Here is a 26,118-nt window from a genome sequence, read left to right on the forward strand (position 1 = left end):
TCTCGCTGTGTCTCTCTCTGTCAAATAAATAAATAAAGTATTTTTTTAGGATTTATTTATTTATTTATTTATTTATTTATTTATTTATTAGAGAGAGAGAGAGATAGTGACAGAGATAGCAAGAGAGAGCACAGGGGGAGGAGAAGGAGAAGCAGGCTCCCGCTGAGCAGGGAGCCCGATGCAGGGCTTGATCCTAGGACCCTGGGATCATGACCTGAGACAAAGGCAGATCCTTAACTGACTGAGCCACCCAGGCCCCCCAGTAAATAAAATCTTTAAAAAAAAAAAAGTAATTTCTACAACCAATATGTGGCTTGAACCCACAACGCTGAGATGAAGAGTTGTATGCTCTTGTGGCTGAGCCAGCCAGAGGCCCCATATATTATCTATTTTTAAACCTTAAATAAGCTTATTTAATTAAAATTGAATCCTCAGTAAAGCTTATTACATTCCTCTGTTTTCAAAATTTTCGTTGTATTTGATGTATTTTTTTTGTGTGTGTACATGTTTTCATTTCTTTATATAAATTTTTACTATAGGGCACCTGGGTGGCTCAGTGGGTTAAGCCTTTGCCTTTGGCTCAGGCCTTGATCCCAATGTCCTGGGATGGAGTCCCGCATGGGCTCCCTGCTCAGCCTGCTTTTTCCTCTCCCTCTGCTGCTCCCCTTGCTTGTGCTCTCTCTGTCAAATAAATAAATAAATGAAATATTTAAAAAATAAAAAATAAATTTTTACTGTGGAAAAATAGATAAAATATAAAATTTACCATTTTAACCTTTTTCCATATTTGCTTAGAGATTCCCCCCAGTTTTACTGAGATATAATTGATGTATAACATTGTATTAGTTTTATTTACTTAGTCATTTGTTTATTTATTTATCTAAAGTAATCTCTACATCGATGTGGGGCTCGAACTCACAACCCTGAGATCAAGAGTTGCTCAAGGGGCTCCGGGTTGATGCAGTTGGTTAAGCATTTGACTCTTGGTTTCAGCTCAGGCCCTGATCTCGGTATCGTGGGATTCAGCTCTGCGTGGGCTCTGTGGTCAGCGAGGAGCCGGCTTGAGATGCTCTCTCCCTCTCCCTCTGCCCCTCCTGATCCTGCTCTGTCTCTCTCTCTCTAAAATAAAGACATCTTAAAAAAAGAAAAAAAGAGTTGCACACTCTACCAACGGAGGCAGCCAAGCAGCCCTGTATTAGTTTTAAGTGTACAGCATAATGATTTGATATATGTATATATTTCAAATGTATTTAAGACTTGTAATCTCTAGGGCACCTGGGTGGCTCAGTCTGTTGGGCGTCTGCCTTTGGCTCAGGTCACGATCCCAGCTTCCTGGGACTGAGTCCTGCATCAGGCTCCCTGCTCAGCGGGGAACTTGCTTCTCCCTCTGCCTGCTGCCCCCCCACCCCGCCAATGCTCTATCTCTCCTGTAAATAAATAAAATAAAAAAAAAAAAGATTTGTAATGTGGAACTTGAACTCACACCTCTGAGATCAAGAGTTGCACGCTCTACTGAGCACGCCAGCCAGGCGCCCCTCAAATGTATTTGATGTTTGAATAGGAAATACAAACACCAAAAAATATTAAAAGGGAATCATTTTCCTGCATGCTGGCATGAGGAACTTCGCTGATCCCCTCCCCAGTGAAACTGGTGGAAGATGTTAAGATAACAACCATTGAACGTCTCTGGAAGTGGTCCTAAGGGCAAACTGTAAATGAGGAAGCAACTATTCAAGAAAATCTATGAGAAAATTCAATTAGAATAGTGAGTGTTTCTGGTATTTGGTGTCTTTTACCTCCCTTCCTTCTACCAGTTCAGTGGGAGGGAAACTCCACTCCAGACTGGAGCAACCAGGAGCATAAGGTTTGCTCACTCTTAGTCCCCAGTTGGGGAATTATGTTCTCAGGAGGGGCAACACCTCAGCATTTCTTGCCCTGCTCTCAGCCACCTGTGTTGGGGGTGTTTGAGGCAAGTGCACCTCTTCAAAGAGAGAACAACTGAGAATTTCTAAAATTATGGAAAGGCTCTGATCACCAGATCCAAGAATTTGAAAGAATCTCAAATAGGATAAATTAAAAGAAATCCACCCTGAGACACATCATATAAAATTGCAAAATGGCAAATAAAAAAGAATGATTTTTACAAAGATTTTATTTATTTATTTATTTATTTATTTATTTATTTATTTGAGAGAGAGAGAGAGAGACACGGAGCACAAGCAGAGGGAGGGGCAGAGGAAGACGGAGAAGCAGACTCCCTGCTGAGCAGGGAGCGGGATGTGGGGCTCCATGTGGGGCTGGATCCCAGGACCCTGGGATCATGACCTGAGCCAAAGGCAGACGCTTAACCGACTGAGCCACCCAAGCATCCCATATAGAATGTATTTTATTTTATTTTTTTGAGATTTTATTTATTTATTTGACAGAGAGAGACACAGCGAGAGAGGGAACACAAGCAGGGGGAGTGGGAGAGGGAGAAGCAGGCTTCCTGCTGAGCAGGGAGCCCGATGCGGGGCTCAATCCCAGGACCCTGGGATCATGACCTGAGCCGAAGCAGACGCTTAATGACTGAGCCACCCAGGCGCCCCTAGAGTGTATTTAAAAACAAAACAAAACAAAACAACAAACAACAAACCTTAAATCAGTAGCTAAAAATATTTCTTTGAGGAAAACCACATAACTAGATGGATATACAAGTGAGGACGATAAAATATTCCAGAAAAAGGGGCGCCTGGGTGGCTCAGTCGTTAAGTGTCTGCCTTTGGCTCAGGTCATGATTCCAGAGTCCTGGGATCGAGCCCCGAATCTGGCTCCCTGCTCAGCAGGAAACCTGCTTCTCCCTCTTCCACTTCCCCTGCTTGTGTTCCCTCTCTCACTGTGTCTCTCTCTGTCAAATAAATAAATAAAATCTTAAAAAAAAAATCAAAATAAAAAAATATACTCCAGAAGAGAAAATTCCAATCTCGCACAATTTCTTCCAGCAAATAGATATTTGAACACCAAACTCAGGCAAAGACAGTATGAGAAAGGAAATCTATGGACCAATATAATTTATAACAGATGGGATGCAAAAATTTTACATAAAATATTAGTTAAAATTAATGTAAAATGCCATAGTATATAAAAAGGTACCATGACCAAGTTGAGTTTGTACAAGAATGGAAATAAATGTGTTAATAAATAAGAAAATAAATTCATGTCATTGGGCATTTTAAATTAAATGAGCCAAATAATATAGCTATTTCAGATACTGAAAAAAAACATAAATATTTATTTATGACAAAAATCTGTTAGTGAACTAGGAATTGAAAGGACCTTTCTTTACTTGATACAGTGTATCTTCCAAAAACTTACAGTAGCCATCATACATAATGGTGAAACGTTGAAAGCATTTCCTTTAAAATATCTTCAAGGGCGCCTGGGTGGCTCAGTTGGTTAAGCAACTGCCTTCGGCTCAGGTCATGATCCTGGAGTCCCGGGATCGAGTCCCGCATCGGGCTCCCTGCTCGGCAGGGAGTCTGCTTCTCCCTCTGACCCTCCTCCCTCTCATGCTCTCTGTCTCTCATTCTCTCTCTCTCAAATAAATAAATAAAATCTTTAAAAAAAAAAAATAAATAAAATATCTTCAAGAATATTGTATGGGGAGTAAAGAACAAAAGCCACGAGACCAGTGATGTATCTACTGTAATAATCCAGGCAAGAGATGCTGGTGGCTGGGCCAGAGTGAGAGCTACAGAGGGGGTGTAAACTAGTCGATTCTGTTTAGATTTTGAAAGCAGAGCAGCTAGAATTTGCTGGTAAATCAGATGTAGGGAGTAAGACAGTGAGAGTTCAAGGACCACCCATAAGTTTCTGGTCTGAGTTCCTGGAAGGATTGAGCTGCTATTATTAAGAAGGGGAAGATGGAGGGACCTAGGCAAGCTTGGGAGGGACAATCAGGAGCTCTGCTTTAGAGATCTAGAGTTTGAGTGCCTACAGACACCCCATGGAGATGTCAAGGAGACATCTGTAAAGAGGAGATGGGAGTTCAATGAGAGAGGACTACACTGGAAATTAAAATTGGGCATTGTCAACGTATAGAAGTTTTAAAAGCACAATATGAGTTACAAGCAACATGATACAGCGTGATGGGGTGGAGCATTATTAAGATTGGGGAAGTCAGGAACAACTGATAAAATATGAGTCAGCCATGGGAAAATCAGAAAGGAAGAGTATTGCAGATAAAGCAATAGCAAGTACAAAGGCCCTGAGGTGGGCCTCATGGTTGGGCGTTTTCCGGACTTGGCCTCAGTGAAGACTCTCCGCCACCTGGAAAAGCTGGCATCATTAGCCCAAGGCTCCTTGAAGGTCAGTCTTGCTCAGATAGCACAATTTAGGCCAGTGGGCCACTGAGAGGAAGGATTCTGGGGCAATGCCGCCCTCTGCTGGCCGGGACGTATATCCGCACCATTTTCAACAATAACAGTTGTTATATATTATATAATATTTTGTTATTATTAGTGGAACACACAGTGCTCAATAAATCCATGACCCAGCCTCTCTCATCCTTGTGTGGCATGAAGACTGGCACTAATAGGTATGTATATATGTAGGTCTACACTGAATAAATGAACGAATAAATGTGGCTAGGTTCTGAGTCTGAGTCTCTTCTGCAAATCTGGGTTTCTTTCTCTCATTGTATAAATCAATGTATATTGAGCACGTACTGTGTACTAGGTGCTGTTCTAAGTTCTTGGGACAAATCAATGGGCAAGATAGACAAAAGCCTGTGCAAGGCAGCTTATTAAGATCTCCACATATCCATGCTTCTCAATCTTTACAAAATTTATTTTTATTTATTAAAAGATTTTAAGTAATCTCTACACCCAATGTGGGGCTTGAACCTAAAACCCCGAGATCAAGAGTGATATGCTCTACCGACTGAGCCAGCCAGGCGCCCCTTTTACAACGTTTTTAATGCCGAGACACTATTATTCGCCCCATTTTTAGAGGAGAAAATTATCCCTTAGAGAGAGACTTTGATTGTAGAGCGGACAAGTGACGGGGGTGGGATTCGAATCCATAACAATATTTATTTTCCCCGACAACACGTAGCGGGTGGGAACGAACTGAGCGCTCCGCGGGGACGAGCATGCTGGCGTCCGTTGCCATGGTTCCCCCACGCACTTCCAAAGCGACAGCCAGCTCCCTGCCTCACGTGACCTCAGCCAATATGGCGCCGCCCAGGGGGGTTGCAGTGGCCGCGTGGTTCCGTTAGCTAAGATGGCGTCAGCAGTTAGCCCGACGTCCCTGGAGTCGGCCCCGCGGATCATGCGGCTGGTGGCCGAGTGTAGCCGATCCAGGGCCCGGGCAGGGGAGCTGCGGCTGCCGCACGGGCCGGTAGCCACTCCCGTGTTCATGCCAGTGGGCACGCAGGCCACTATGAAGGGCATCACGGCCGAGCAGCTGGACTCCCTGGGCTGCCGCATCTGCCTGGGCAACACCTATCATCTGGGTCTGAGGCCGGTGGGTGGGTTCTGCCTCGGTGGCGCGGCGGCGGAGAGTGGGGGGGAGTACGGGCACCGCCGAGGCACAGGCATGCATTTAGGTCAGTCGACAAACGTGTATTGAGCTCCCCCGGTGGCCCGGGCCTTGTTCTGGGCGTGAGGGAGCGGCGGGGACCGCAGCTGGCTAGCCTTGTCCTCCAACATAGCGCTCACCCCTCACCTGATCTTTTCTTGCCCAAACCCAGGGCCCCGAGCTGATCCAGAAAGCCCACGGTCTCCACGGCTTCATGAACTGGCCCCACAATCTGCTGACGGTGAGGGGGAGTCGGGGCCGGGATCCCAGGGCACTTCTCAGAGGTGGAGATTCTCCAGTCCCACCCCCCTGACAGCCCTGCGGTGCGATTTCCCCCAGGACAGCGGCGGCTTCCAGATGGTGTCTCTGGTGTCCCTGTCCGAGGTGACGGAGGAGGGCGTCCGCTTCCGCTCCCCCTACGATGGTGAGGAGACCCTTCTGAGCCCGGAGAAGTCCGTGGAGATCCAGAACGCTTTAGGTGAGCGAATCCCGGGCCACCTCCTCTTGCCTTGCCTCTAGAGGGTGGAGGTGAGGCGGGCCCGTTCCTTAACGTGCTGCTCGGCTTTGGGTAAGTCTCTCCCCCTGCCTGAGCTTCAGCGGGGCCAACTCAAATGAGGATAGTTCACGGAAATAATGACGTAATGTTTGTAAATCTCTTAACACAGTGCCTGGCATGTAGGAGCTTTTATTATTATCTCTAATGCTATTCTTTCTCGTAAATGGCAAATTAGCTGGGCAAAGATATGTCGAAATAAAGAGAGCAACAAGGGGGGGACTGGGGAAGCTTTCAGTCCCTCCTATTTCTATCATTCCTTGATAAAGACAATGAACATATCTCTTTTTAAAAAAATTTTATTGTTATGTTAATCCCCATACATTACATCATTAGTTTTAGATGTAGTGTTCCATGATTCATTGTCTGTGCATAACACCCAGTGCTCCATGCAGAATGTGCCCTCTTTAATACCCATCACCAGGCTAACCCCTCCTCCCACCCCCCTCCCCTCTAGAACCCTCAGTTTGTTTCTCAGAGTCCATCGTCTCTCATGGTTCGTCTCCCCCTCCGATTTCTCCCCCTTCATTCTTCCCCTCGCTATCTTTTTTTTTTTTTTAACATATATTTCATTATTTGTTTCAGAGGTACAGATCTGTGATTCAAGTCTTGCACAATTCACAGCGCTCACCATAGCACATACCCTCCCCAATGTCTATCACCCAGCCACCCCATCCCTCCCACCCCACCCCCCACTCCAACAACCTTCAGTTTGTTTCCTGAGATTAAGAATTCCTCATATCAGTGAGGTCATATGATACATGTCTTTCTCTGATTGACTTATTTCGCTCAGCATAACACACTCCAGTTCTATCCACGTCATTGCAAATGGCAAGATCTCATTCCTTTTGATGGCTGCATAATATTCCACTGTATATACATACCACATCTTCTTTATCCATTCGTCTGTCGATGGACATCTTGGCTCTTTCCCCAGTTTGGCTATTGTGGACATTGCTGCTATAAACATTGGGGTGCACGTACCCCTTCGGGTCCCTACATTTGTATCTTTGGGGTAAATACCCAGTAGGAACATATCTCTTTTAACATATATTATATATAGTGCACATTATGTAGTTTTTAGCTCTACCTCCTTCCTGTCTTCTTTTTTTAAAAAGACTTTAGGTATTTATTTGGGACAGAGGAGGGGAGAGGCAGAGAATCCCAAGCCATCGCCCTGCTGAGGGAGGAACCGGAGGTGGGATTCGAGGTGGCGCTCGATCTCACACCCAGGTGCCTATTCATTCATTCATTCAGTCATTCATAAATTTGCTCCTTCAAGAAACGAGTTCCTTTCCCCAGTAGGGTCTCACAGGGTCTGAATTTTGCTGATTACATCCCCATGGTGCTGTGTAACAGTTTTCTTCTGCCATTAGGAGTTCCAAAGTGGTAATGTTCGTTCTTCATTTATCAGCCAGATTATTTCTGTGAAGAGAAACGTCCATCACCTACTCCTGGGTGACCAAGAAGTTCAGTTCATATAGGAAAATGGCATTCATTCTTTTCCTTATTTACTAGTTTTCATGGCTTGATTACTTAGCATCCTCTAGCAGTGATGAATTAATCTTTAGTGTTTTTAGGATCACCATGAAATGAGGGGTTTGTTTGTTTGTTTGTTTGTTTATTTAATCATGGGTTTAAATGTATTTGCTGTGTCTCAGTCTCTTGCAGTGGAATCCATCCTATTGATTCTCAAATTGCCCCATCTTTGGTTTGTGTGGTGCACTCTGCTTTTTTCCTGTAAAGATGCATCTTGACAATATTCCCCTGAGCTTTTCTAACATATATAAATCCATAGCCCCTAATCTGAAATTCTTCAGGTCAATTCAGAATTGTAATATTTTATAAGGATAATGCAGCATACATAGCATCTTAGTAGGTCTGGGACAGTACCCTGTTAAACTTTACTTGTTTCTTTTACTTGTTCCTTTTCCATTTAAAAAAAAAATTGTGACCGGGCACCTGGGTGGCTCAGTCATTAAGCGTCTGCCTTCAGCTCAGGTCATGGTCCCAGGGTCCTGGGATCTAGCCCCGCATCGGGCTCCCTGCTCTGCGGGAAGCCTGCTTCTCCCTCTCCCACTCCCCCTGCTTGTGTTCCCTCTCTTGCTGTGTCTCTGTCAAATAAATAAATAAAATCTTAAAAAATAAATAAAAAATAAAAAAAATTGTGGCAACATAAAATTTACCATTAAAAAAAGTTGCCACTATAACTTTTTTTATTTATTTATTTTTAAAATATACTTATTTTTTTAAATAGGCTCCATGCCCAACGTGGGGCTTGAACTCATGACCGTGAGACCAAGAATGGCATGCTCTACTGACTGAGCCGGCCAGGCGCCCCACTATAACCATGTTTAAGTGTCCGATTTAGTGGCACTAAAGCACATTTGCATTGTTGTGCAACCATCACCACCATCCCTCTCCAGAACTCTTCATCTTGTGAAACTGAAACTCTGTGCCCATTAAACACTAACTCTCCATTCCCCTCCGCCAGCCTCTGGCTCTCGCCATCTACTTCCCGTCTCTATGAATTTGACTTCTCTAGGGACCTCATCTAAATGGCATCATGCAATACTTGTCATTTTTGCGTCTGGCTTATTTCACTGAGCATAATGGCCACAAAGTTGTAGTATATGTCAGAATTTTCTTCCTTTTTAAGACTGAATAAGGCACCCGTTAAATTGGATTTTATAAAAGACTATCACTGTCTTGGGTTTTGCTGTGAAATTAGGTATGCCATAAGCATAAGATAAAATCTTTGATTTTGAGAAGTTTCTAGATTTTGGAATTGTGGGAAAGGAACATTCCGTTAAGGGTTGGACCATGATTTATTTAGCCAGACGTTGATGGTCACTTGGGCTCCCATTATGCTATTACCCGCCACGCCATGGCGGATCACTTTGTATTAACAACATTTTGCTCTTGAAGGGTAAACGTGCAGGAGTGGGATTTTATTCTATGTGCCTGGGCAGGGTTTTAGCTGGGGTGAGGCAAGACCAAATGGGTATTTTATTTTATTTTATTTTTTTAAAGATTTTATTTATTTATTTGAGAGAGAGAATGAGAGAGAGAGCATGAGAGGGGGGAGGGTCAGAGGGAGAAGCAGACACCCCGCCGAGCAGGGAGCCCGATGCGGGACTCGATCCCGGGACTCCAGGATCATGACCTGAGCCGAAGGCAGTCGCCTAACCAACTGAGCCACCCAGGCGCCCACCAAATGGGTATTTTAAAAAGCTGCCTGTGGTTGTTGTATAAACAGACTGGGGGGCTACGTGGGAGTCAGCAAGACCCAAGGAGGGACTTCTAGGGTCCAGCTTATCCCCAAAAGGCAGTGAAGGCTTTCCCAGTGATGGTGCTTCTGTCTCACCCCCCAGGCTCAGACATCATCATGCAGCTGGACGCTGTGGTCAGCAGCACTGTGACGGGGCCACGTGTGGAGGAGGCCATGTACAGGTGCGTGCGGGTGTTTGTGTGGGTGTGGGGGAGGGGATCCTAGTCCCGGAGCCTTGTCTCCTTACCCTAGGGCTCATGACTAGGGCCCTCTTACAGGTCAGTCCGCTGGCTGGACCGATGCATTGCAGCCCATCAGCGGCCAGACAAGCAAAACCTCTTTGCCATCATCCAGGGTGGGCTAGACGCGGATCTCCGGGCCACCTGCCTCGAAGGTAGAGCCATGTGCTGGTCCATCCAGGGCTTATCCATCACTGAGGGCCCCACATGGGCCTGGCATGTGGTGGTGCGGACGGTGGTTGTTAATGGGTGGAAGGAATAGCTGAAGCCAAGGCCCGGGGGCAGAATGGACTAGAATGTTTGCAGAATGATAGTAATTCCAATAGCTCGCGATTTGGGGGTAGTCATCAGACGCTACGCCGTATGCCGGTCACAGATTGCCCCATTGAGTTTTCATAGCCATCCCGTAAGGTGGGAACTACCAGGTTCCCGAGGTTATAGAAGAGGAACCTGAAGCACAGAGCTGTAAAGTCACTTACCCCAAGCCATGCAGCTTGGACATTGCAGAGCTGAGATTTGGACCCAGTTCTTGGGCTGTAGAACCTACAGCATTAACTGATACAGGTGCTGCTTCCTCCCCAGGGTCAGGAGTTAGGGGTGGGGTCCAGGGGTTGTGCTGACACTGGAGGCCCTGGGATACCACACTGAGGTACTGGGGAGCCATGGAGGGCTGCTGAGTGGGCAAGTAACAGGGACCAAGAGGAATCATGGAAAAATCCCAGTAGGATAGGAAGCAGAAGGCCCATGAAGAGGTTGGAGTATTTGCCCAGGAGAAGAGTGAGAGACCTATACCAAGGCCATGGCCATGGAGACAAAAGGGAGGCAGAGATGGGGGCGCAGAGGCAACGAAGTGTCATAGGCAAGACTCTGGGTCCTAGAGTTTGTTTGGCTGGATCCAGACCTCTGATCTGCTGCCTCATGGTTCTGCACCCTTGGCCTCTCTGAGCCTCCCTTTTTTCCTCTGTGGAATGGGCACATATTCCCAATGTCATGGGGTCGAAGTGAGGATAAACGGGAAGGTCTGTTTAGTCCTGTGCCTGCACCTGGCATCCATGTGTACCGTTGTGCAGACTGTCCTTGTTGGAATTCCTTCTGTCCTCAAGCTGTGCCCAGCTCCCGGCCCAGTGAGCCATTTTAAAGGAGACCCCCAGGCAGAGATACGCTTCACGTCACAGCTCAGTATGTGTGGACATAGATGAAAGCAGAAACCAAGACTTCGTGAAACGTTACCCTTACACGTGAAACATTTTCTGGCATTCTCTGTGCTCTCATGTGAAAAAAAAAAAAAAAAAAACAAAAAACCTACCACGCTGGTCTTGCCCTAGCAAATTCAGTTCTTGGCCACACTGGTGATGCTTCAGAGCGCTCTAAGCTTACCTGCACCAGCACCAGCACTGCGTGGGTTCTCCCCGCGACGGGCGCAGAGTCCACGGTGAGGTCGGGGTGGGGGGGGGTGGCTGGGAGGCCACATTTGAACAACTTGTCTCCAGTGGATTGGACTGCTCATTCCAGCTTCGAAATCTGACCCTTCGGACGGGTCCTTCTTGTCGATGCTGTGGCCTCCCATGGTTGAACTAGGCAGCTGGGGCCCAAGGCAAGGCTGGGCTTGGAGACTAGACCTGGGCTTAAACCCAGCCTCTGGCATATGCGGCCTCGGGCCAGTGTCAAGCCTCGGGTACCCCTCAGTGGTACAGAGCTGCCGCCCCTTCTCTGCAATTCTGGGGCCTAGGAGCCCACTTCTAAAATGCAAAACACTCAGGAATTTGCAACCCACTCCTTTGCGGGCCAGACCAGACCAGACCTACGGGGTTATTTACCCCGGTTGTTGGGAGTCTCTTCATGTTTTGGTGCAGAAACGTTACAGATGTTGAGGACAGGCTGTTACCTTGCATATGGGATGTTCGCTGTTCTAAAACCTGGAAAATGCTCAGTTTTGAAACATACAAGGCGTCATCTTCGCTGTCAGTGAAGGGTGCACAGGCTGGAGGCCTCTCCTGAGGACTGAGGAGCGGAGGGAGCTTCACACACAGCAGGCGTTCAACACATGGTAGCTGAGCTCACCAGCGGCCTTTAGACAGACAGATGGAAAGACAGACGGACACCCGCCCTTCCCCCACTTCTCTCTCTTTCTTCCCGAGGGTCTGCCCTGGTCTGGGCAGGGTCTGCCCTGGGGCTGCAGAGGAGGAGGCGTATTTTCTTTCGCCCAGTGACCCCTCACCTTGCCCTGTACCCCCAGAGATGACCAAGAGGGACGTGCCAGGCTTCGCCATTGGGGGCCTGAGCGGGGGCGAGAGCAAGGGTCAGTTCTGGAGGATGGTGGCCCTGAGCACCTCAAGGCTGCCTAAGGACAAGCCACGCTACCTGATGGGGGTCGGGTATGTGGAGACGAGGGGAAATAGCCCTACCTGTGGGAAGGGGTTCCTGGGGATTCCTGCCCAGGCTGGTGTTGGTGGAAGGACACAGCCCTGCCTGGGAGGGGACTAAAGGAGGACATGGCTTTCCTCTGGGGGCGGTTCAGAGGGAATGTGGTCCAGTCCCTGGGGAGTCGGAGTGTCTGTGATGGGGGGAGGCCTGGGTGTGTGACCAGGGCATGAGGTTCTCTGCTCCCCCCCTCCATGGCCCTCCTCCCAGCTATGCCACCGATCTGGTGGTCTGCGTGGCTCTTGGATGTGACATGTTCGACTGCGTCTTCCCCACGCGGACAGCGGTGAGGCCCTGGCAGGGGGCAGACAATGGGTGGGGGGCTAGGGGGGCCAAGGTTGGGGTGGGGCTGGTGCGGATGAAGGCCTGGTTGACCCCCACCTTCCCCTCGTCCACCCCTCCCCCAGCGCTTTGGCTCCGCTTTGGTGCCCACCGGGAACCTGCAGCTGAAGAAGAAGCAGTATGAGAAGGACTTCCGGCCCATAGACTCCAACTGTGCCTGTCCCACCTGCCAGAAGTAGGCGGAGCTGGGCCTGGGGGCTGGGGGAGGGTGTGGCGGGGTGCAGGACTCTGCGTGGCTGAGCCCCAGCCTCCTGTCCACAGGCACAGCCGGGCCTTCCTGCACACACTTCTGCACAGTGATAACACGGCTGCCCTGCACCACCTCACTGTCCACAACATCGCCTACCAGGTGGGCCTGCGGCCAGGGTGGGCCAGGCTCGGGGTCGGCGTGGGGGAGGGCCCTGGGGCCCCTTGGCTGACACCTACCCCCCCGCAGCTACAGCTGATGAGCGCCGTGCGTGCCAGCATTGTGGAGAAGCGCTTCCCTGACTTCGTACGGGACTTCATGGGCACCATGTATGGGGACCCCACCCTCTGTCCCACCTGGGCCACTGAAGCCCTGGCCTCCGTGGGGATCACACTGAGTTGATCTGGCTTGGGGGCGGGAGGGAGGGGAGGGGAGGGAATGGGAGGTATCGAAGGATTTTTTTAAATTATTATTCTAATTTAGAATATATCTGTGCCTTCTTGGGAAGGTGGCCTGTCTTGGTCCTCTTCTTCCTCTGAGTGTCACTGTGGCCAGTGTGTTGTCCCCGTCCCCCCATCCTCCCCCACCCCCCCGCTGATAATAATAAGTAACCATTGCAGCAGCTGATCTCTGGAAACCACCTGGCGTAGCCCAGCATGTAGGATGTACCCCAGCACGGGAGGTGCATCCCTTTTCCTGTGGCTCAGGCCCCCCAGCCACCCTGCGGGGGGCACTTGTTACCCCACTTTTCACAGGTGAGGAAACAGGTGGAGAGGGAAAGTAGCTTACCCAAGGTCACCACTGAGAGGTAGCCCCCTGGCTCCAGAGCTCATGCTCTGAGCCTTGACTATTGACACGTGGCTTAATTTTGCTGTCAGTAAACACAGTGATGAAGACAGTAGGTGTGATCTAGCAGGTGCTTACACTGTGCCCGGTACTGTTCTTTTTTTTAAGATTTTTTTTTTTTTAAAGAGAGTGAGAGCAGGAACACAAGCAGGGGGAGTAGGAGAGGGAGAAGCAGGCTTCCCGCTGAGCAGGGAGCCCGATGCGGGGCTCGATCCCGGGACCCTGGGACCATGACCCGAGCCGAAGGCAGACGCTCAACGACTGAGCCACCCAGGCGCCCCAAGATAAGGGTTTTTATATTGAAAAAGTAATCCATGTATACAATGTGTAGGATCCACTCTTCTAATAGCATAAAAATGCAACTTTTTGATCAGTTTGTGTATTCTCCCAGAGATTTTCCATGTGTATATATTTTTCATGAATGTGGGAGCCCTTGATGTGCAGTTCTGTACCTTTTTTTCTCTTAGTATATTTCAAATTGTTTACACGTCAGAACATGAAGACTTCCTGTCTTAGAGCTGTTGCACAGTATTTATTTAAGCAGCTCAATGAAGGGGATGTAGGTAGGGTGTTTCCAGGTTTCCGTCACTGTGGTCAAGGCTGCAATGCCAAGCCTTGTCGGTTAACTTTTTGCCCACCTCTCTGAGACCGGGGTTTTAGGTCTTGGAGCAGGCATATACCATTGGCCACTCTGCCACTCCCCTGTTACGGCCTCATCAGCCCACTTCCCTACCTCCATTGCATCTGACTCCTTATTGGGCTTCTTTCTGGCCAATCTATGCCTAGGGGGGTTAAATCACTTTTTTTCATAAAATCCTTCCACCTGTCTCCGGCTTTTTTTCCCACGAGGTCAAGATCCCTAGATCCCAGAATCTCCAACACCGACTGCAAAATAATATCTTTTCAAGGGGAGAGGATCCGTTGTTTCACTGGGTACTCAAAAAGGTCACGATGCGCTCAAGTTGAAGAGGCAGGGGAACAACGTTGCAGGCGTTAGCCGAATCAAGTCGGGGCGTGAACAGAAGGTAATCCTAGGAAAGGGCACAGCATTTGCAAAAGCGTGAAGGTGGAACTTCACAGGAATGAAAATGAGAGCCAACGATGCAGCGCTAGACCGCCTCTCCCTAGGAACTACTAACGCCGGACTCATCTTCAAAGCGCTTTGAAACCCCGCGCGAAGAGCTGGTTTGCAAGCCCCGGGCCGAGATGCATTCTGGGACTTGTAGTTCTCTTTAGAGGCCGGAAACTCAGAAGCGACGGACACTACCGAGTCCCACCACGAGGTGTCGCCCTTCGGCGAGTCCGGTGGGCCTTATCCTTTACTCCGGAAGACTCTAATAGACCTACAACAATCACAAAACGGGAGATTCTTTGATTGACAGAGAAGTTCTCAATCAAAGTCAGGATTCGGAGGTCAAAGCCCGTCCTCTCTGGCTTTGTTGGCTGGAGGAACGAAATGATATTTATATAAACCAATGGGGAATTCTTAGGGAACTAGTTAGTGTCAAGTGACAAACCAGAGTCTATGAATCGATCCCTAATGTCATTGGCCGGCACTTTTGACTGGCGGGTCTTCCTGCCAATAAGACTTGGGTTTTCTTGCCGTCGGGGACCTCCCATAATAGGCGGAGCCAACATTGCCTTTTCCTGAAACACCGCCTCCTGGCCTTGACAACTCGCTGCCCCCACGCTATTGGCTCTTGCGGAAAAACGACAGTTCTGGAGTCCAATGAACCCACCGGGAGGTCTCCTGGGGGAAGGTTCACTCAACCATAGGCCTATGCCTCTCTTTCACTGGCTCGTATGTACGAGTGGCAGCGCGACCGGCCAATCGGGGGCGGTGTGAGGGCTTTGGGCGCAGCCCCGGAGCCCGGGCGGGAGGTCGCTCGGGTCGGGTGTCGTCTGAGAACCGGATGAGGCGGCGACTGTGAGGCCGAGCCGGGAGCGGGCGTCGCGCCGAGGCCCGGGCGGGCGGGGAGCAACGGCTGCGGACGCCGCGGGGCCGCGTCGTTAAGGGCCGGGGGCAGGCGGGGAGCGCGGGGCGCTCGGGCCGGGGCCGCCGGCGCCATGGGCAACCGCGGGATGGAAGAGCTGATCCCGCTGGTCAACAAGCTGCAGGACGCTTTCAGCTCCATCGGCCAGAGCTGCCACCTGGACCTGCCGCAGATCGCCGTGGTGGGCGGCCAGAGCGCCGGCAAGAGCTCGGTGCTCGAGAACTTCGTCGGCCGGTGAGCGAGCGCGGCGGCGACGGCGGGCGGGCGGCGGCCTAGGGCGCGGAGGGCGGACCGGGAATGGCGCGCCCTGCGCAGCCGGCGTAACTGCGGCGCTTGCGTGCCCGCGACGGGGACGGGGACAGGGAGGCGGGCTCTGTGGGACGCCCTGGGCGGAGGGCTTCCTGCAGGGGCTGGGGAGCCGGCTCAGGCCCTTGGGGCGTCTCACCGACTGGGGGGGGCGTGGGCCAGGAAGTGCGGTGGACCGTCGCCGACTCTTCTGGTCCCCCCTTTCGTGGCTGAATTCTACCATCTGGTTGCCTGTGGTTCAGGGTCCCTCTTCTCTGTCTGTCCGAAACCTGCCAGCTAGATACCTATTGGTTCGAACCCCTGTGGTCTGGCTGGCTGTTCATTTATCTGGAGCAGCCCCTGCCGTCTGGTTAGCTGTCTCTCTGTCCTGGATAGAACTCCTTGCCACCACCATTTGGCTGTCCATCTGTCCATTCCCTCAGGGTGGCCCCCTGCTGCCTGGCTAGCTGTCTGGGGTGACCTGTGCTGTCTGGCTGCCCGTCCGTGCCCCTCGCAGACTTTAACACTTAGCCGTGCCTCTGTTGGGTTACTCTGGCTAGCCTCTGCAGTCTGACTGGCTGGCTGGACCCTAGGGGACTCGGTTGTCTGGTTCTCCTAGGCAGACTCTAAAGCCTGGTCCCTGGCAAACGCTGGCTTCTCTCACAAATAGATCCTTTTGTCTGTCTGTACAGGTGTCGGCCTTATCCTAGTCTGCCCATCAGTGCCCTGGCAGGCCCTGGCTGCCTGGCCCCACCTCTGCAGTAGGGAGGAGGTGGTGGGAGCATGCAGAGGACAAGGGAGCTGAAGGATGAAACCTGAATTTCCCTATCAGTTGGAAGTAGGCCCTGGGGGGGGGGGGGGAACCTTTCTGCAGGATTCTTTCCCGGCCCTTGTCAGGGTGCTCTGGTATCCCAGAACACAGAGGCCAGCTCCCAAGCGAAAGCCTGCAAATTGGGGGCCCTCGTTGGAGCCTTATCAGGCTTTTGGGCAGCCCTGAGAAGCCTCAGTGTGCCCATCTGTCCGGTCGGCAAACTCCACTCTCTGGGCTGTTTCCAGGATTCAGGAAGCTGATGAATGAGAGCTGGACATGTGGCCTGCAGGGGTGTTTGGTTCTTTCCTCTCCCTTCCCCCGCCTCTTGCCCTTCTGCCTCCCAGATGGGCTGTCACTTCTCCATTCTGGGAAGGACTCCATTTGTGCCTGTGGCTGCCAAACGATAACATCACAGTAATCGTTAGTACTACTGTGGTTGTTATCGGTGTTGAGGGGTAATGTTCATCTGGCAGGCCCCAGGCTGAGTTCTTTTGTCAGCCTCTTGAACCCCATAGTGAGCGAGGTGGAAGTTCTCTTATCCCCACCTTAGATACGAGCAGGGAGCCTCAGAAAAGACTCATCCTTGGCCCAAGGGCACCAGGCTAGGGCTCACTGGAACCCAGCTGGGTGCCCAGCCCCGCCCTGCCTTCCCGGAGGCCTGGAGTTTGGCTGTCAGCGGCATGAATTTCCTCCTTTGCTGCTTTGTCTCTGGCGCCTTGCCTGTTGTCCACTGTGGCGGAAAGGTGTGGACTTGGGGTCAGCCGGGCCTGGGCTGAGCCTTGGGCTGGGCTGTGGGCCCCTTTGCATGGTTATCTTCCTCCCTGCCCAGGCTTTCGATGGGCACACAGCAAAGTTCTGTCCATTTCATTTGCCTTGGGACTTTGCTCAGGTGGTTTGGCTTCTCTGAGCCACAGTTTCCCCTCCTAAAAATGGGGTGATGGTCCCTCGACAAGACTGTTGCCATGATGCAGGGACATGATGTGTTGAAAGTGCTTACTTAACACAGTGCGTGGCACACAGTAGGTCGACATGGACAGGCTGTTATTCACCATGCTGGTTCCTCTCATATCATCAACAAAAACTAATCAGAATGAAAGTGCTCAAGTTACACACTGGACTGCATTTAAGCCTGACGAGGCTGACACTGCTATGATCCCATTTTACAGAGCAGAAAACTGAGGCTCAGCAGAGCACTCTTGCTCAAGGCCGTTCAGTGAGGAATTGGGGGCTCTAGGTTGGGGACCTGGGGTCTCTCTCCCCTGCCCACCTCCCCTCAGTCTCTCTGCCCTTCGCCTTTCTCTCTTACCCACCCATCCAGGCATCTACTACTGAGCTGGCTTCTGTGGCAACCTCCTCCCAGAAGCCTGCAATGTGACCTTGATCGTTGAGAGCATTAGTTCGGGGCCTGAGAACCAGAGTTTTAAAAAAGCTTCTCGGGGATGGGTTGCTCAAACAGAGCTAACTTCTTTTTATTTCTGGAGCGTGGGTCAGGTTTCTTAGCTACCGAGCCCTGCCATAGGGGGACGGCAGGCAGGCCTCATTTTGAATGAGAACCTGTTTGCCTCTTTGCACTATGGATCTTTACAGTGGACATCTTGTCTGGTTTCAAGGAACAAACGAGAGAGTATGTCAAGGGCCTGGGCCTGGGGGTCAGCACGGACTGCTCTGTTTCATCGCCTCCTCCTTGTTGGTTTTTCTAAGAATGTGGTCCAAGGGAGAATGGCCCAGTTAGCTCAGCCTGTACCAGTGATTGCAGATCGGCAGCTGGGGGCCGAGGCCTGCTTGCTGGTTTTTGTTTCACCTGCATAGCATTTAAAATCTTTTTTGTTTTTAATTAGCTGCCAATATTTATATTTTGCATCAAGATTTGGATTTTTGCAGTGCTTAGCAAACACCCACAGATCTTTAGAGTTTAGTGGTGGTGTACATGGGCCTTAGGCCTTAGGCCTTAGGCCTGACTCCAGCGTGTTTGGGTGTGTGACTTTGGCCAAGTGGACTCAGGTTCCTTTTCTGTAAAATGGGGTGATAACTAGACCCTCCCCAGGGGGACTGCATGAGTTAATGGGTGTTGAGTGCATTGACCCTATGCCCCTGGCAGCTGTTGTTATAATCCTCATAGTCTGGCCTCCCTAGGCCCAAGTCTTGCTTGGCATCAAGTGCCTGGGTCAGACTAGAAGTGGCCACGGGAGGTGCCACACTCCTCACTCCTCCCTAATAGTCGCCCAGGCTCATTTTACATTTGCCTGGGGACTCCTGGCCCTGGAAACCTTTGAGTTTAAGACCCTTGGCTTGTCTGCCCTGTACCAGAATGTGGCCCTAAGAAGGGGGAAGGATGTAGCTCTCCAGTGACCCTGGTCTTTTAGCCTCAGCAGCCAAATGGAGGGAGGAGCTTGGGAAATTTTTCCTTGGGAGAAGAGGAGGAAGCCGAGGTTGAGGCCTCCAGCTCAGAATCCCCCAGGGCTGGGCTTGATCCCATGAGCCTTTCCCCTCTGAGCCTCAGTATCCCCAGCTAGGAAATGGGGCTGTTGACAGTATCTACTGATGGGCCCCTTTCAGGTGAGCAGATGGGTGTGTTTCACCTCTTAGGGGAGATAAGTCATCTGGTGCCTATCATTGAGGGTGGAGGGAGGACTAAATGCTTTGAAGAGTGTCTAACACAGGAAGAGTGCTTAAAACGCTGGCAGTTTTCATTTGTTCATTGAAAAATGTTTTCTGAGCACGTGTACTCTGTGTGCGGCCCTGTTCTGGGGTGCAGACACGGCCCTGAGCAAGATACCAAAACCCCTGCCGTGGGGGGCAGATAAGGAAGGGGGCAGAACAGGGTGGAAATTGATAACTGTTAAGGAAAAGAAGAGCAGGCTCCTCCTGGAGAGGGCAGGGGGAAGTTCGGGTTTTAAATAGTAGGGGGCTGGGCATCAGGGAAGGCCTTCTTGGGAAAGTGACATTTGAGCCAAGACTTAAGCAGGTGAGGGGGGAGCCACCAGTGGAGATTTGCTGGGGGAGCATCCCGGGCTGTGGGAACGGCCGGTGCAAAGGCCCTGAGATGGTCCTGTGCCTGCAGGCCAGTATAGCAGGAGAGTGGGGGGAGATGAGGTTAGCAGATGCTGGGGTGGGGTGGGGGCCCAGGAGGGCTCTGAGCAGAGGTAAGGCTGCGGTGGCACCATTCCAGTCGTTTCGGACCTGGTTCTGGGCAAGCTGAGGACTCTCCTTCGATTTTCAGCTTTACCTCGATTTTCTCAGTGAGTGGTACTTGCCAACTCACAGAGGAGCCCAGTGCCATTTTTCTTTTGACAAGAATCAGCTGCCCATGGGTCTCTACCATCTCCAGCCCCATTTCCATTTGGTCTTCGGTGATGTGTCTCTCATGGAGACATGGCCACACCAGGCTGCTGCCTGGCACACAGTGGGTGCTGGACGGATACCTGTCAGATGACTGGTGGCTGCTCCCGTCCCTGCCAGACCAAGGGGCAGGCACACGGGCTGCTGCCTGGGCTGGTTTGTGCCTTCACAGATCGTAGGTGTTTAAAGTTGCTTGGAGGGGCACCTGGGTGGCTCAGTCATTGGGCGTCTGCCTTCGGCTCAGGTCATGATCCCGGGGTCCTGGGATCGAGCCCCGCATCGGGCTCCCTGCTCAGTGGGAAGCCTGCTTCTCCCTCTCCCACTCCCCCTGCTTGTGTTCCCTCTCTCGCTGTGTCTCTCTCTGTCAAATAAATAAAATCTTTAAAAAAAATAAAAATAAAAAATAAAACTGCTTGGAAATGACAGCTGTTGCCGTTGTTTTTCCTTTCGGTGGAAAACTAAGGTTCCTTTGCCTGTGTGGTCGGTAGTACCCGGGCCAGCCTGAATGGGAGCGTCTGGAGGCGCCCGTGGAATGTGGCTGTCCCTGTCACACGTCGGCCGAATGACCTCACTTCTCGCGTCTGGGAAATGGGAATCAGGATGTTCCCTCTCCCCTGGGAGCGGGCTGAGGATCAGATGAACTAATCCTTGTGAAATAGGAGAGCCCTGCCTTTTGCAAAAGCCATGGGTGAGGACTTACGGGCAGTTAATTTCTTTTTCTGCAAAGAGATGGAGTTCATAATTACTTTGTTAATATAAAGACCACCTTATTTTATTTTATTTTATTTTTTTATTTTTAAAGGTTTTATTTTTATTTATTTATTTATTTTTAAAGATTTTATTTATTTATTTGACAGGGAGACACAGCGAGAGAGGGAACACAAGCAGGGGGAGTGGGAGAGGGAGAAGCAGGCCTCCCGCCAAGCAGGGAGCCCGATGTGGGGCTCGATCCCAGGACCCTGGGATCATGACCTGAGCCGAAGGCAGACGCTTAACGACTGAGCCACCCAGGCGCCCCTAAAGGTTTTATTTACTTATTTGACAGAGAGAGACAGTGAGAGACGGAACACAAGCAGGGGGAGTGGAAGAGGGAGAAGCAGGCTTCCCGCTGAGCAAGGAGCCCGATGCGGGGCTCGATCCCAGGACCCTGGGATCACGACCTGAGCCGAAGGCAGACACTTAACAACTGAGCCACCCAGGCGCCCCAAGACCACCTTATTTTAGTGCAAACGTGAATTGAGTGCCTCTCGTGCAGGCGGGCCTCATTCTGGCTTTTGCCTGGAGGAGGGTGGGGGGCAGGAATATAACCGGGACCTGCCAGTGAGCCAGATCCTGAAATGCTAGCGGGAGCCTATTACTGGTGTGTTTCTAAGTGAAAATGGTGGCTGGGATCAAATACTTGGTGGGAGAATCATTTATGCTCACTTAGTGTTATGGTGGTGGGAGGTGGGGAGCAGAAATGCCCCACAGTAGCGAATTGGCTAGACAAACAGTGTGTCTGACAACCAGCTATGAAATAGCTACTCAGGGAGCGAGAAAGAGGATTTAATGACCCAGGAGGCTGTGGAAGACCGGTTCGTTTCCAGACCCAATGGAAGTGTGCTCTCATCTTGTGCGAAGCAGTTGTATTTTTGGCGTAAAAAGCCTGGGAAGGTGTATGCCTCCTGAACCCCCCATGTGGGTGGTCTCCCCATATGATTCTTGGTTTGGTTTTGCTTGTTCGGATTATGTTCATGGTCAGGAAGACAGATCTCTCCAGAGCTCAGCTCCGGGCAGCCAAGTGCTTTTTCAGAGTTAGGGATAATGGCCCTCGCTAGGTACACGGATTGAAATCCCCTGGTGGTGAGCTGGTGGTTTCTGGGGCGAGGGCAGAGATGAGCTTGTGGACAGCTCTAGATTTAGGGTTTTCAGAGGTAGCGCCGACGGAAGGGAACCATGTGTCTCTCCAGGTGTTTGCATTTGGGTCAGAGCCACATCTGCCAAGCTCTTGCCGGATTTGAGTGGAAATGCCGAAATTACAGGGCCCTCAATTGCAAGAAAAAATGGGAACATCAGCTAACCCTTAATTTACTGGAGTTGCTAACCACATGCTGTAATTAAGCCGTTATTGTGTGAAAGCTTTGGGAATATGCAGGCCGATAATGAGATATTTATAGGGCATTAGCTCTCATCCGAATAAAAGACAAAAATTGCCTTGCCTCTGAAGCAAGATGGCCCTGGAGAGAAAAGACTCTGCTTCTGGGTGCGTTTTGGGTTCCTGTTAGTATGGGCAGTGTGGCCCCTGCTGGGTGCTGGGGATTTTCCCTCCTGGAGTCACCCTCAGCTTGAACAGGGAGCCGGTGACTCTTGGTTTCACCTGCTGCTGGATGTTGATGACACAGTAGGAGGTGATGTTTGTGGAGCATCATTCTGTGCCATTCTCTGGGGACCTCTGTCTAAAATCTGACCGGGTGGTCCCAGCAGCATCCTTGCTTTACAGATGAAGAAACTGAGGCCAGAGAGGGGAACTGACTTGAAGTCTGCACTCTGGGAGAGGGGGCTGAGATGGAGGCCTGAACCAGCAGGCACATGAGGGTCAAGAAAGTGCCTGTGGGAGGCCTGCTTTCCCTAAATTTTCATTATGCAAGTCGGACACCGAAGGCCGAGTTCTAGTGAAAAGGAAACCGTGACCCATGAGGAAGAACATGCTTCAGCCCCATCCCATCCTCCCAGTTCCACGGGGGGAGCACCACTGTCAGGTTGGGGTGGATCCTGCCAGACCCCTCTTGCGTCTTTTTGTCCATAAATCCTTGCTGGTACCTACGGAAAACCTGTAGCACTGCCCGCAGTTGGTTCTTTTTCAGCGTATCTCTTTTCTAGAACTGGGACCACCTCCGTTATACGGTGTGCAAAACTTGTTTTCCAGCCACTTAATACATCCCAGAGGTCTTTCCATGTTGGAGCGTCTGTCATTGCTGCTTGGAATTTCCTGACAGCCCCAGAGGGGTAAGGAATGGAGGAAGGGGCCAGCAGGAGTTGCCGTGACTGTCCCCCTGAGAAATGGCAGCACCCTCCGTGTGCGTAATGCACGCTGGGGCCTCGGCACCAGGCGCCTTTCTTGCCTTGAGGCCGGTGCTCGATCCCTGTTTACTGGTGAGGAGATTGAGTTAGAGAGGTTTGCCCAAGGATGTTGGGGCTGCGGGTGGCCAAACTTGAACCCAGAGCTTTGGCTTTCACGAGAGGCCTTCCCGGGGCCTGCTGGCCTGGACCTGGAGTGGCAGCCTCAACCCATGGCCCAGCTTCCTAGGGTCGAGTTTTCACTCCTTCTGCTCTGTTTGTCCCACAGAGTGGCCTCAGAGATTTCTGGAAAAGGCCAGGTGTTAAGGAGTAATCCAAACCCTCCTTAGGTCCTTGCAGCGCCCACTGACGTGCTCAGTACCACACCTCAGTTGCTTGATTGGCCTCTTTCAGTGGCTGTCAGGGGTGGCTCTGGTCTTCCACACCGAACAGACTTTGCGCATCTTCGGTGCGCTTGCCCTGTGCCCGGTGCTGAGCGCTCTCTGTGTGTCCTTTGGGTCAGCCCCATCTTACAGACAAGGCAGCTGAGGGGCAGGCAGGTGAGGGGCCTCCAAGTCCCCGCACTTGCCCACTGGTTCACTCAATCAGTATTTGTCTCCGGTGGAGAATGGTGCCACCGTACCAAGCAGCAGGGTCTGGGCTTGAATGGGGATGTTGCCACCAGTGAGCCCCAAGAGCTTCTTGTCCTCTCGGGAGGCACAGGGAGAAGGGGTGGAGGCATGTGGAAGACACAGGTTCTGATAGGGAGCCTTGGGGCAGGAATGGTGGTCAGGGAATGCTTCCTGGAGGAGGCGTAGGTCTTTCTGTTGAGGTGAGGAGGTTGGGCAGGAGCTGGCATTCGCATGAATTCGTACCTTTATGGCCATCCTGCCTGGCTGTGGGCCCCAGCTCGTGGCTTGAGCCCTGTTCATAGGCGCTTTCTTTTCTTTCCTTTTCTTTTTTCCTTTTTTTGGTTTTTCAGGTTTTGATTTTATTTCCAGTTAATTAACACAGTGTTGTATTCGTTTTAGGTGTGCAATATAGCGTTAGCTCAGCACAACACCTGCCCTCCTTCATCCCCTCTCTTTTTCGTGGCTGTGTAGTACTCAGGTACAGAGGCACCTTGGTTTATTTACCAGCCTCCTGGGGATGGATGTTGAGGTTCTTTCTAGGCATCTAGTCCCAGATTTGCACGTGGGCAGGGGGCACCTGGGGTTGGTTTGGAACTGGTCAGAGTCCTCCACCCTGGGTTCTCGGCTCTGGCCCTTAGCCCCTGCCCTCACTGGGTGCCTGTGGACCCGTGAGTGGGGGCACGTCCCTCCTCTGGCATAACCTGCCCAGGCTCCTACCTCACTTGGGGTAAAAGCCCAACTTCTGTGCCCCCCTCCGCCCCCCCCACACCTCCAGCCCTCACCTCCTCCCCTTCTCCCCCTCCTTCATCCCTCCAGCCACACAGCCTGCTCCCAGAACCCCCCAGGCTCACTCTCACCTGACGCCTTGCTCTTCCCTCATTTGCGTCTCTTTGTCCAGAGTTCTGTGTGCCCTGCCCCACCCCTCTCTTCTTGGGTCCCTGCTGAAAGCTCATCTCTCTGCGAGGCTGACACTTACCTACCCTGGCTCACACTGGGCCTGGCACTCTCTCAGACCCCCTGCCCTTCTGTGTTTCCTTCTGAGCTCTTATTAACACCTGAAATTATTTTCAATATTTGTCTGTCTCTCTGTCTGCCCTCCTCCCAACCCCCAGCATAATAGCAAGTTCTCACAGGCAGGGATTTTTGTCTGTGTGTTCCTCGCTTTCCCAGTACGTAGTAGTAGCATGCGTATTTGTTGAATGAATGTACCTAGAAACCAGAATTGGATTGATTTCACTGCGCAGATGTTCATTGAGGAAGGGGGCTGGAGGACGGTGCTGAGACTCCGCGTTGGGGGCTCACAGTGGTGAGATGGGGCATGAGGTGCTCCAAGGGGGCCAGAAGCAGGCGCATCTTCTTCACGGGGAGGCCTGCGATTTGTCCTGTGGACACTGATAATAACAGTATTGTGCTAAGACCCCAGGGCCAGCCAAGCTCGGATGTCTGTCTGGGCTGACTTCCCCAGCTGTAAGAGGGGCCCCCACCCTGGGCTGGGGCAATGGAGGCCCCACAGAGCTACCAATGAGCTGCCCCCTTAACTCTTGCTTAGTACCTGGGTGCCAGGCAGGGGTGGGCACCACTTTGCCCAGGTGCTTGAGCACGTTCACCACAGGGGCCCCCCGAGGTTCGAAGGCAGGATGCCCAAGTAAGTGCCCACTTGGACCAGAGCAGAACCATGGAAAGGAAGCCACTGGGGGTCGTCCTCCCATAGGGAGCCAGGGGGAGAGGTCATAAAATACCAGCATGCCTCCCTAGACCAACTTAAAACTCCTGTGGGATTCTAGAGCCATAGCATGGAAGACTAGTGCTCTGTAACGGGAGACTTCCTTTGGCTGAACTTGAACCCGCTCGGACCGTAGACCTGCAGGATATGGACAAACGGCCAGCAGAGCTGTCCAGGCCCCCAGTGACACCCCCACACCCAGACGTAGGAGGAGGCGTCCCGGAGACTCTGCTGCATGATACATTGTCCCAGCGATAAGTCTTTGGGGACCGGCAGGCTGGCTGGCGAGCAGAGCAGGCAGGAACAGTCCCAGCTGGGGTGACAGCCGCCTGCTGGGTGATACACCCTGGCACGGCCAGGCCAGCCCTGGAGGAAGCCCCTGTGGTGGGCCTGGGACATAGCCCTGTCTGTCTCAGGCCATCGGGCCTCTGTGTTCTCTGCTGATGGGTAGGGTCTTTCTGGAGGGTCACAGCCTCCTTGTCCAGGAGGCTCCCAGCTGGCCCTGTAGCCAGGGAGCCAGTGGTTTTGAGGATGACGCCTTCAGACGTTGTTCTTTTTCTACCTGGTGGGGCGACGGAGTGCCAGGGATCTCTAAATCAGGATGGGGGAATTGCGCCCAGGGACGTGGAGCCAGCCACTCAGCTTGAGAGAGCCTTCCTGTGGTTTGAGTTGGCACGTCTTGTTGCAATACTGAGTTCCCCTCATCTGGGTGGAAGCTGTTCTGATGTCTGTGACATCTGTCCTGCCGACACCTGCCGCTGGTGCCGCCCGCCGGGCTCACCGCGGAGCTCAGGGCGTGCGGCTCTGCAGCGGGGGCGGAGCGGGGGGGCTCCACCCGGAATACACACCCAGCACCGGCAGAAAATGACACGTTGGCTTG

The 26,118-nt window shown here is 51.6% G+C and overlaps 2 protein-coding genes and 1 pseudogene across 9 annotated transcripts in view; all 3 read left to right on the top strand.

Annotated features, from left to right (window-relative positions):
• The window catches only part of LOC116626573, a 4,557-nt pseudogene extending 2,855 nt beyond the window's left edge, over nucleotides 1–1,702 (top strand).
• Nucleotides 1,703–5,156: 3,454 nt separating this feature from the next.
• On the top strand, nucleotides 5,157–12,979 carry QTRT1 (queuine tRNA-ribosyltransferase catalytic subunit 1). Its single transcript, XM_032396183.1, has 10 exons — nucleotides 5,157–5,505; nucleotides 5,732–5,800; nucleotides 5,899–6,037; nucleotides 9,487–9,565; nucleotides 9,662–9,777; nucleotides 11,859–11,997; nucleotides 12,254–12,329; nucleotides 12,451–12,560; nucleotides 12,647–12,734; nucleotides 12,822–12,979. The coding sequence occupies exons 1-10, from the start codon at nucleotides 5,263–5,265 to the stop codon at nucleotides 12,972–12,974; spliced, it is 1,212 nt and encodes a 403-aa protein (XP_032252074.1). The 5' UTR covers nucleotides 5,157–5,262; the 3' UTR covers nucleotides 12,975–12,979.
• A 2,294-nt stretch (nucleotides 12,980–15,273) lies between these two features.
• Nucleotides 15,274–26,118, top strand: part of DNM2 (dynamin 2) — an 85,091-nt gene continuing 74,246 nt past the window's right edge. For 2 of the 8 annotated variants that reach the window (XM_032395917.1, XM_032395920.1), the window contains exon 1: nucleotides 15,275–15,646. In XM_032395917.1, the coding sequence (XP_032251808.1) occupies nucleotides 15,486–15,646 (161 nt within the window). In that variant the 5' untranslated portion in view covers nucleotides 15,275–15,485. Of the gene's footprint in view, nucleotides 15,647–26,118 lie in introns of all 8 variants that reach the window. The other 6 variants (XM_032395916.1, XM_032395919.1, XM_032395922.1 and 3 more) reach the window with 5 other exon arrangements.

The sequence above is a fragment of the Phoca vitulina genome, unplaced genomic scaffold, assembly GCF_004348235.1.
Source record: "Phoca vitulina isolate PV1807 unplaced genomic scaffold, GSC_HSeal_1.0 scaffold89, whole genome shotgun sequence".
In the NCBI taxonomy this organism is placed as follows: domain Eukaryota; kingdom Metazoa; phylum Chordata; class Mammalia; order Carnivora; family Phocidae; genus Phoca; species Phoca vitulina.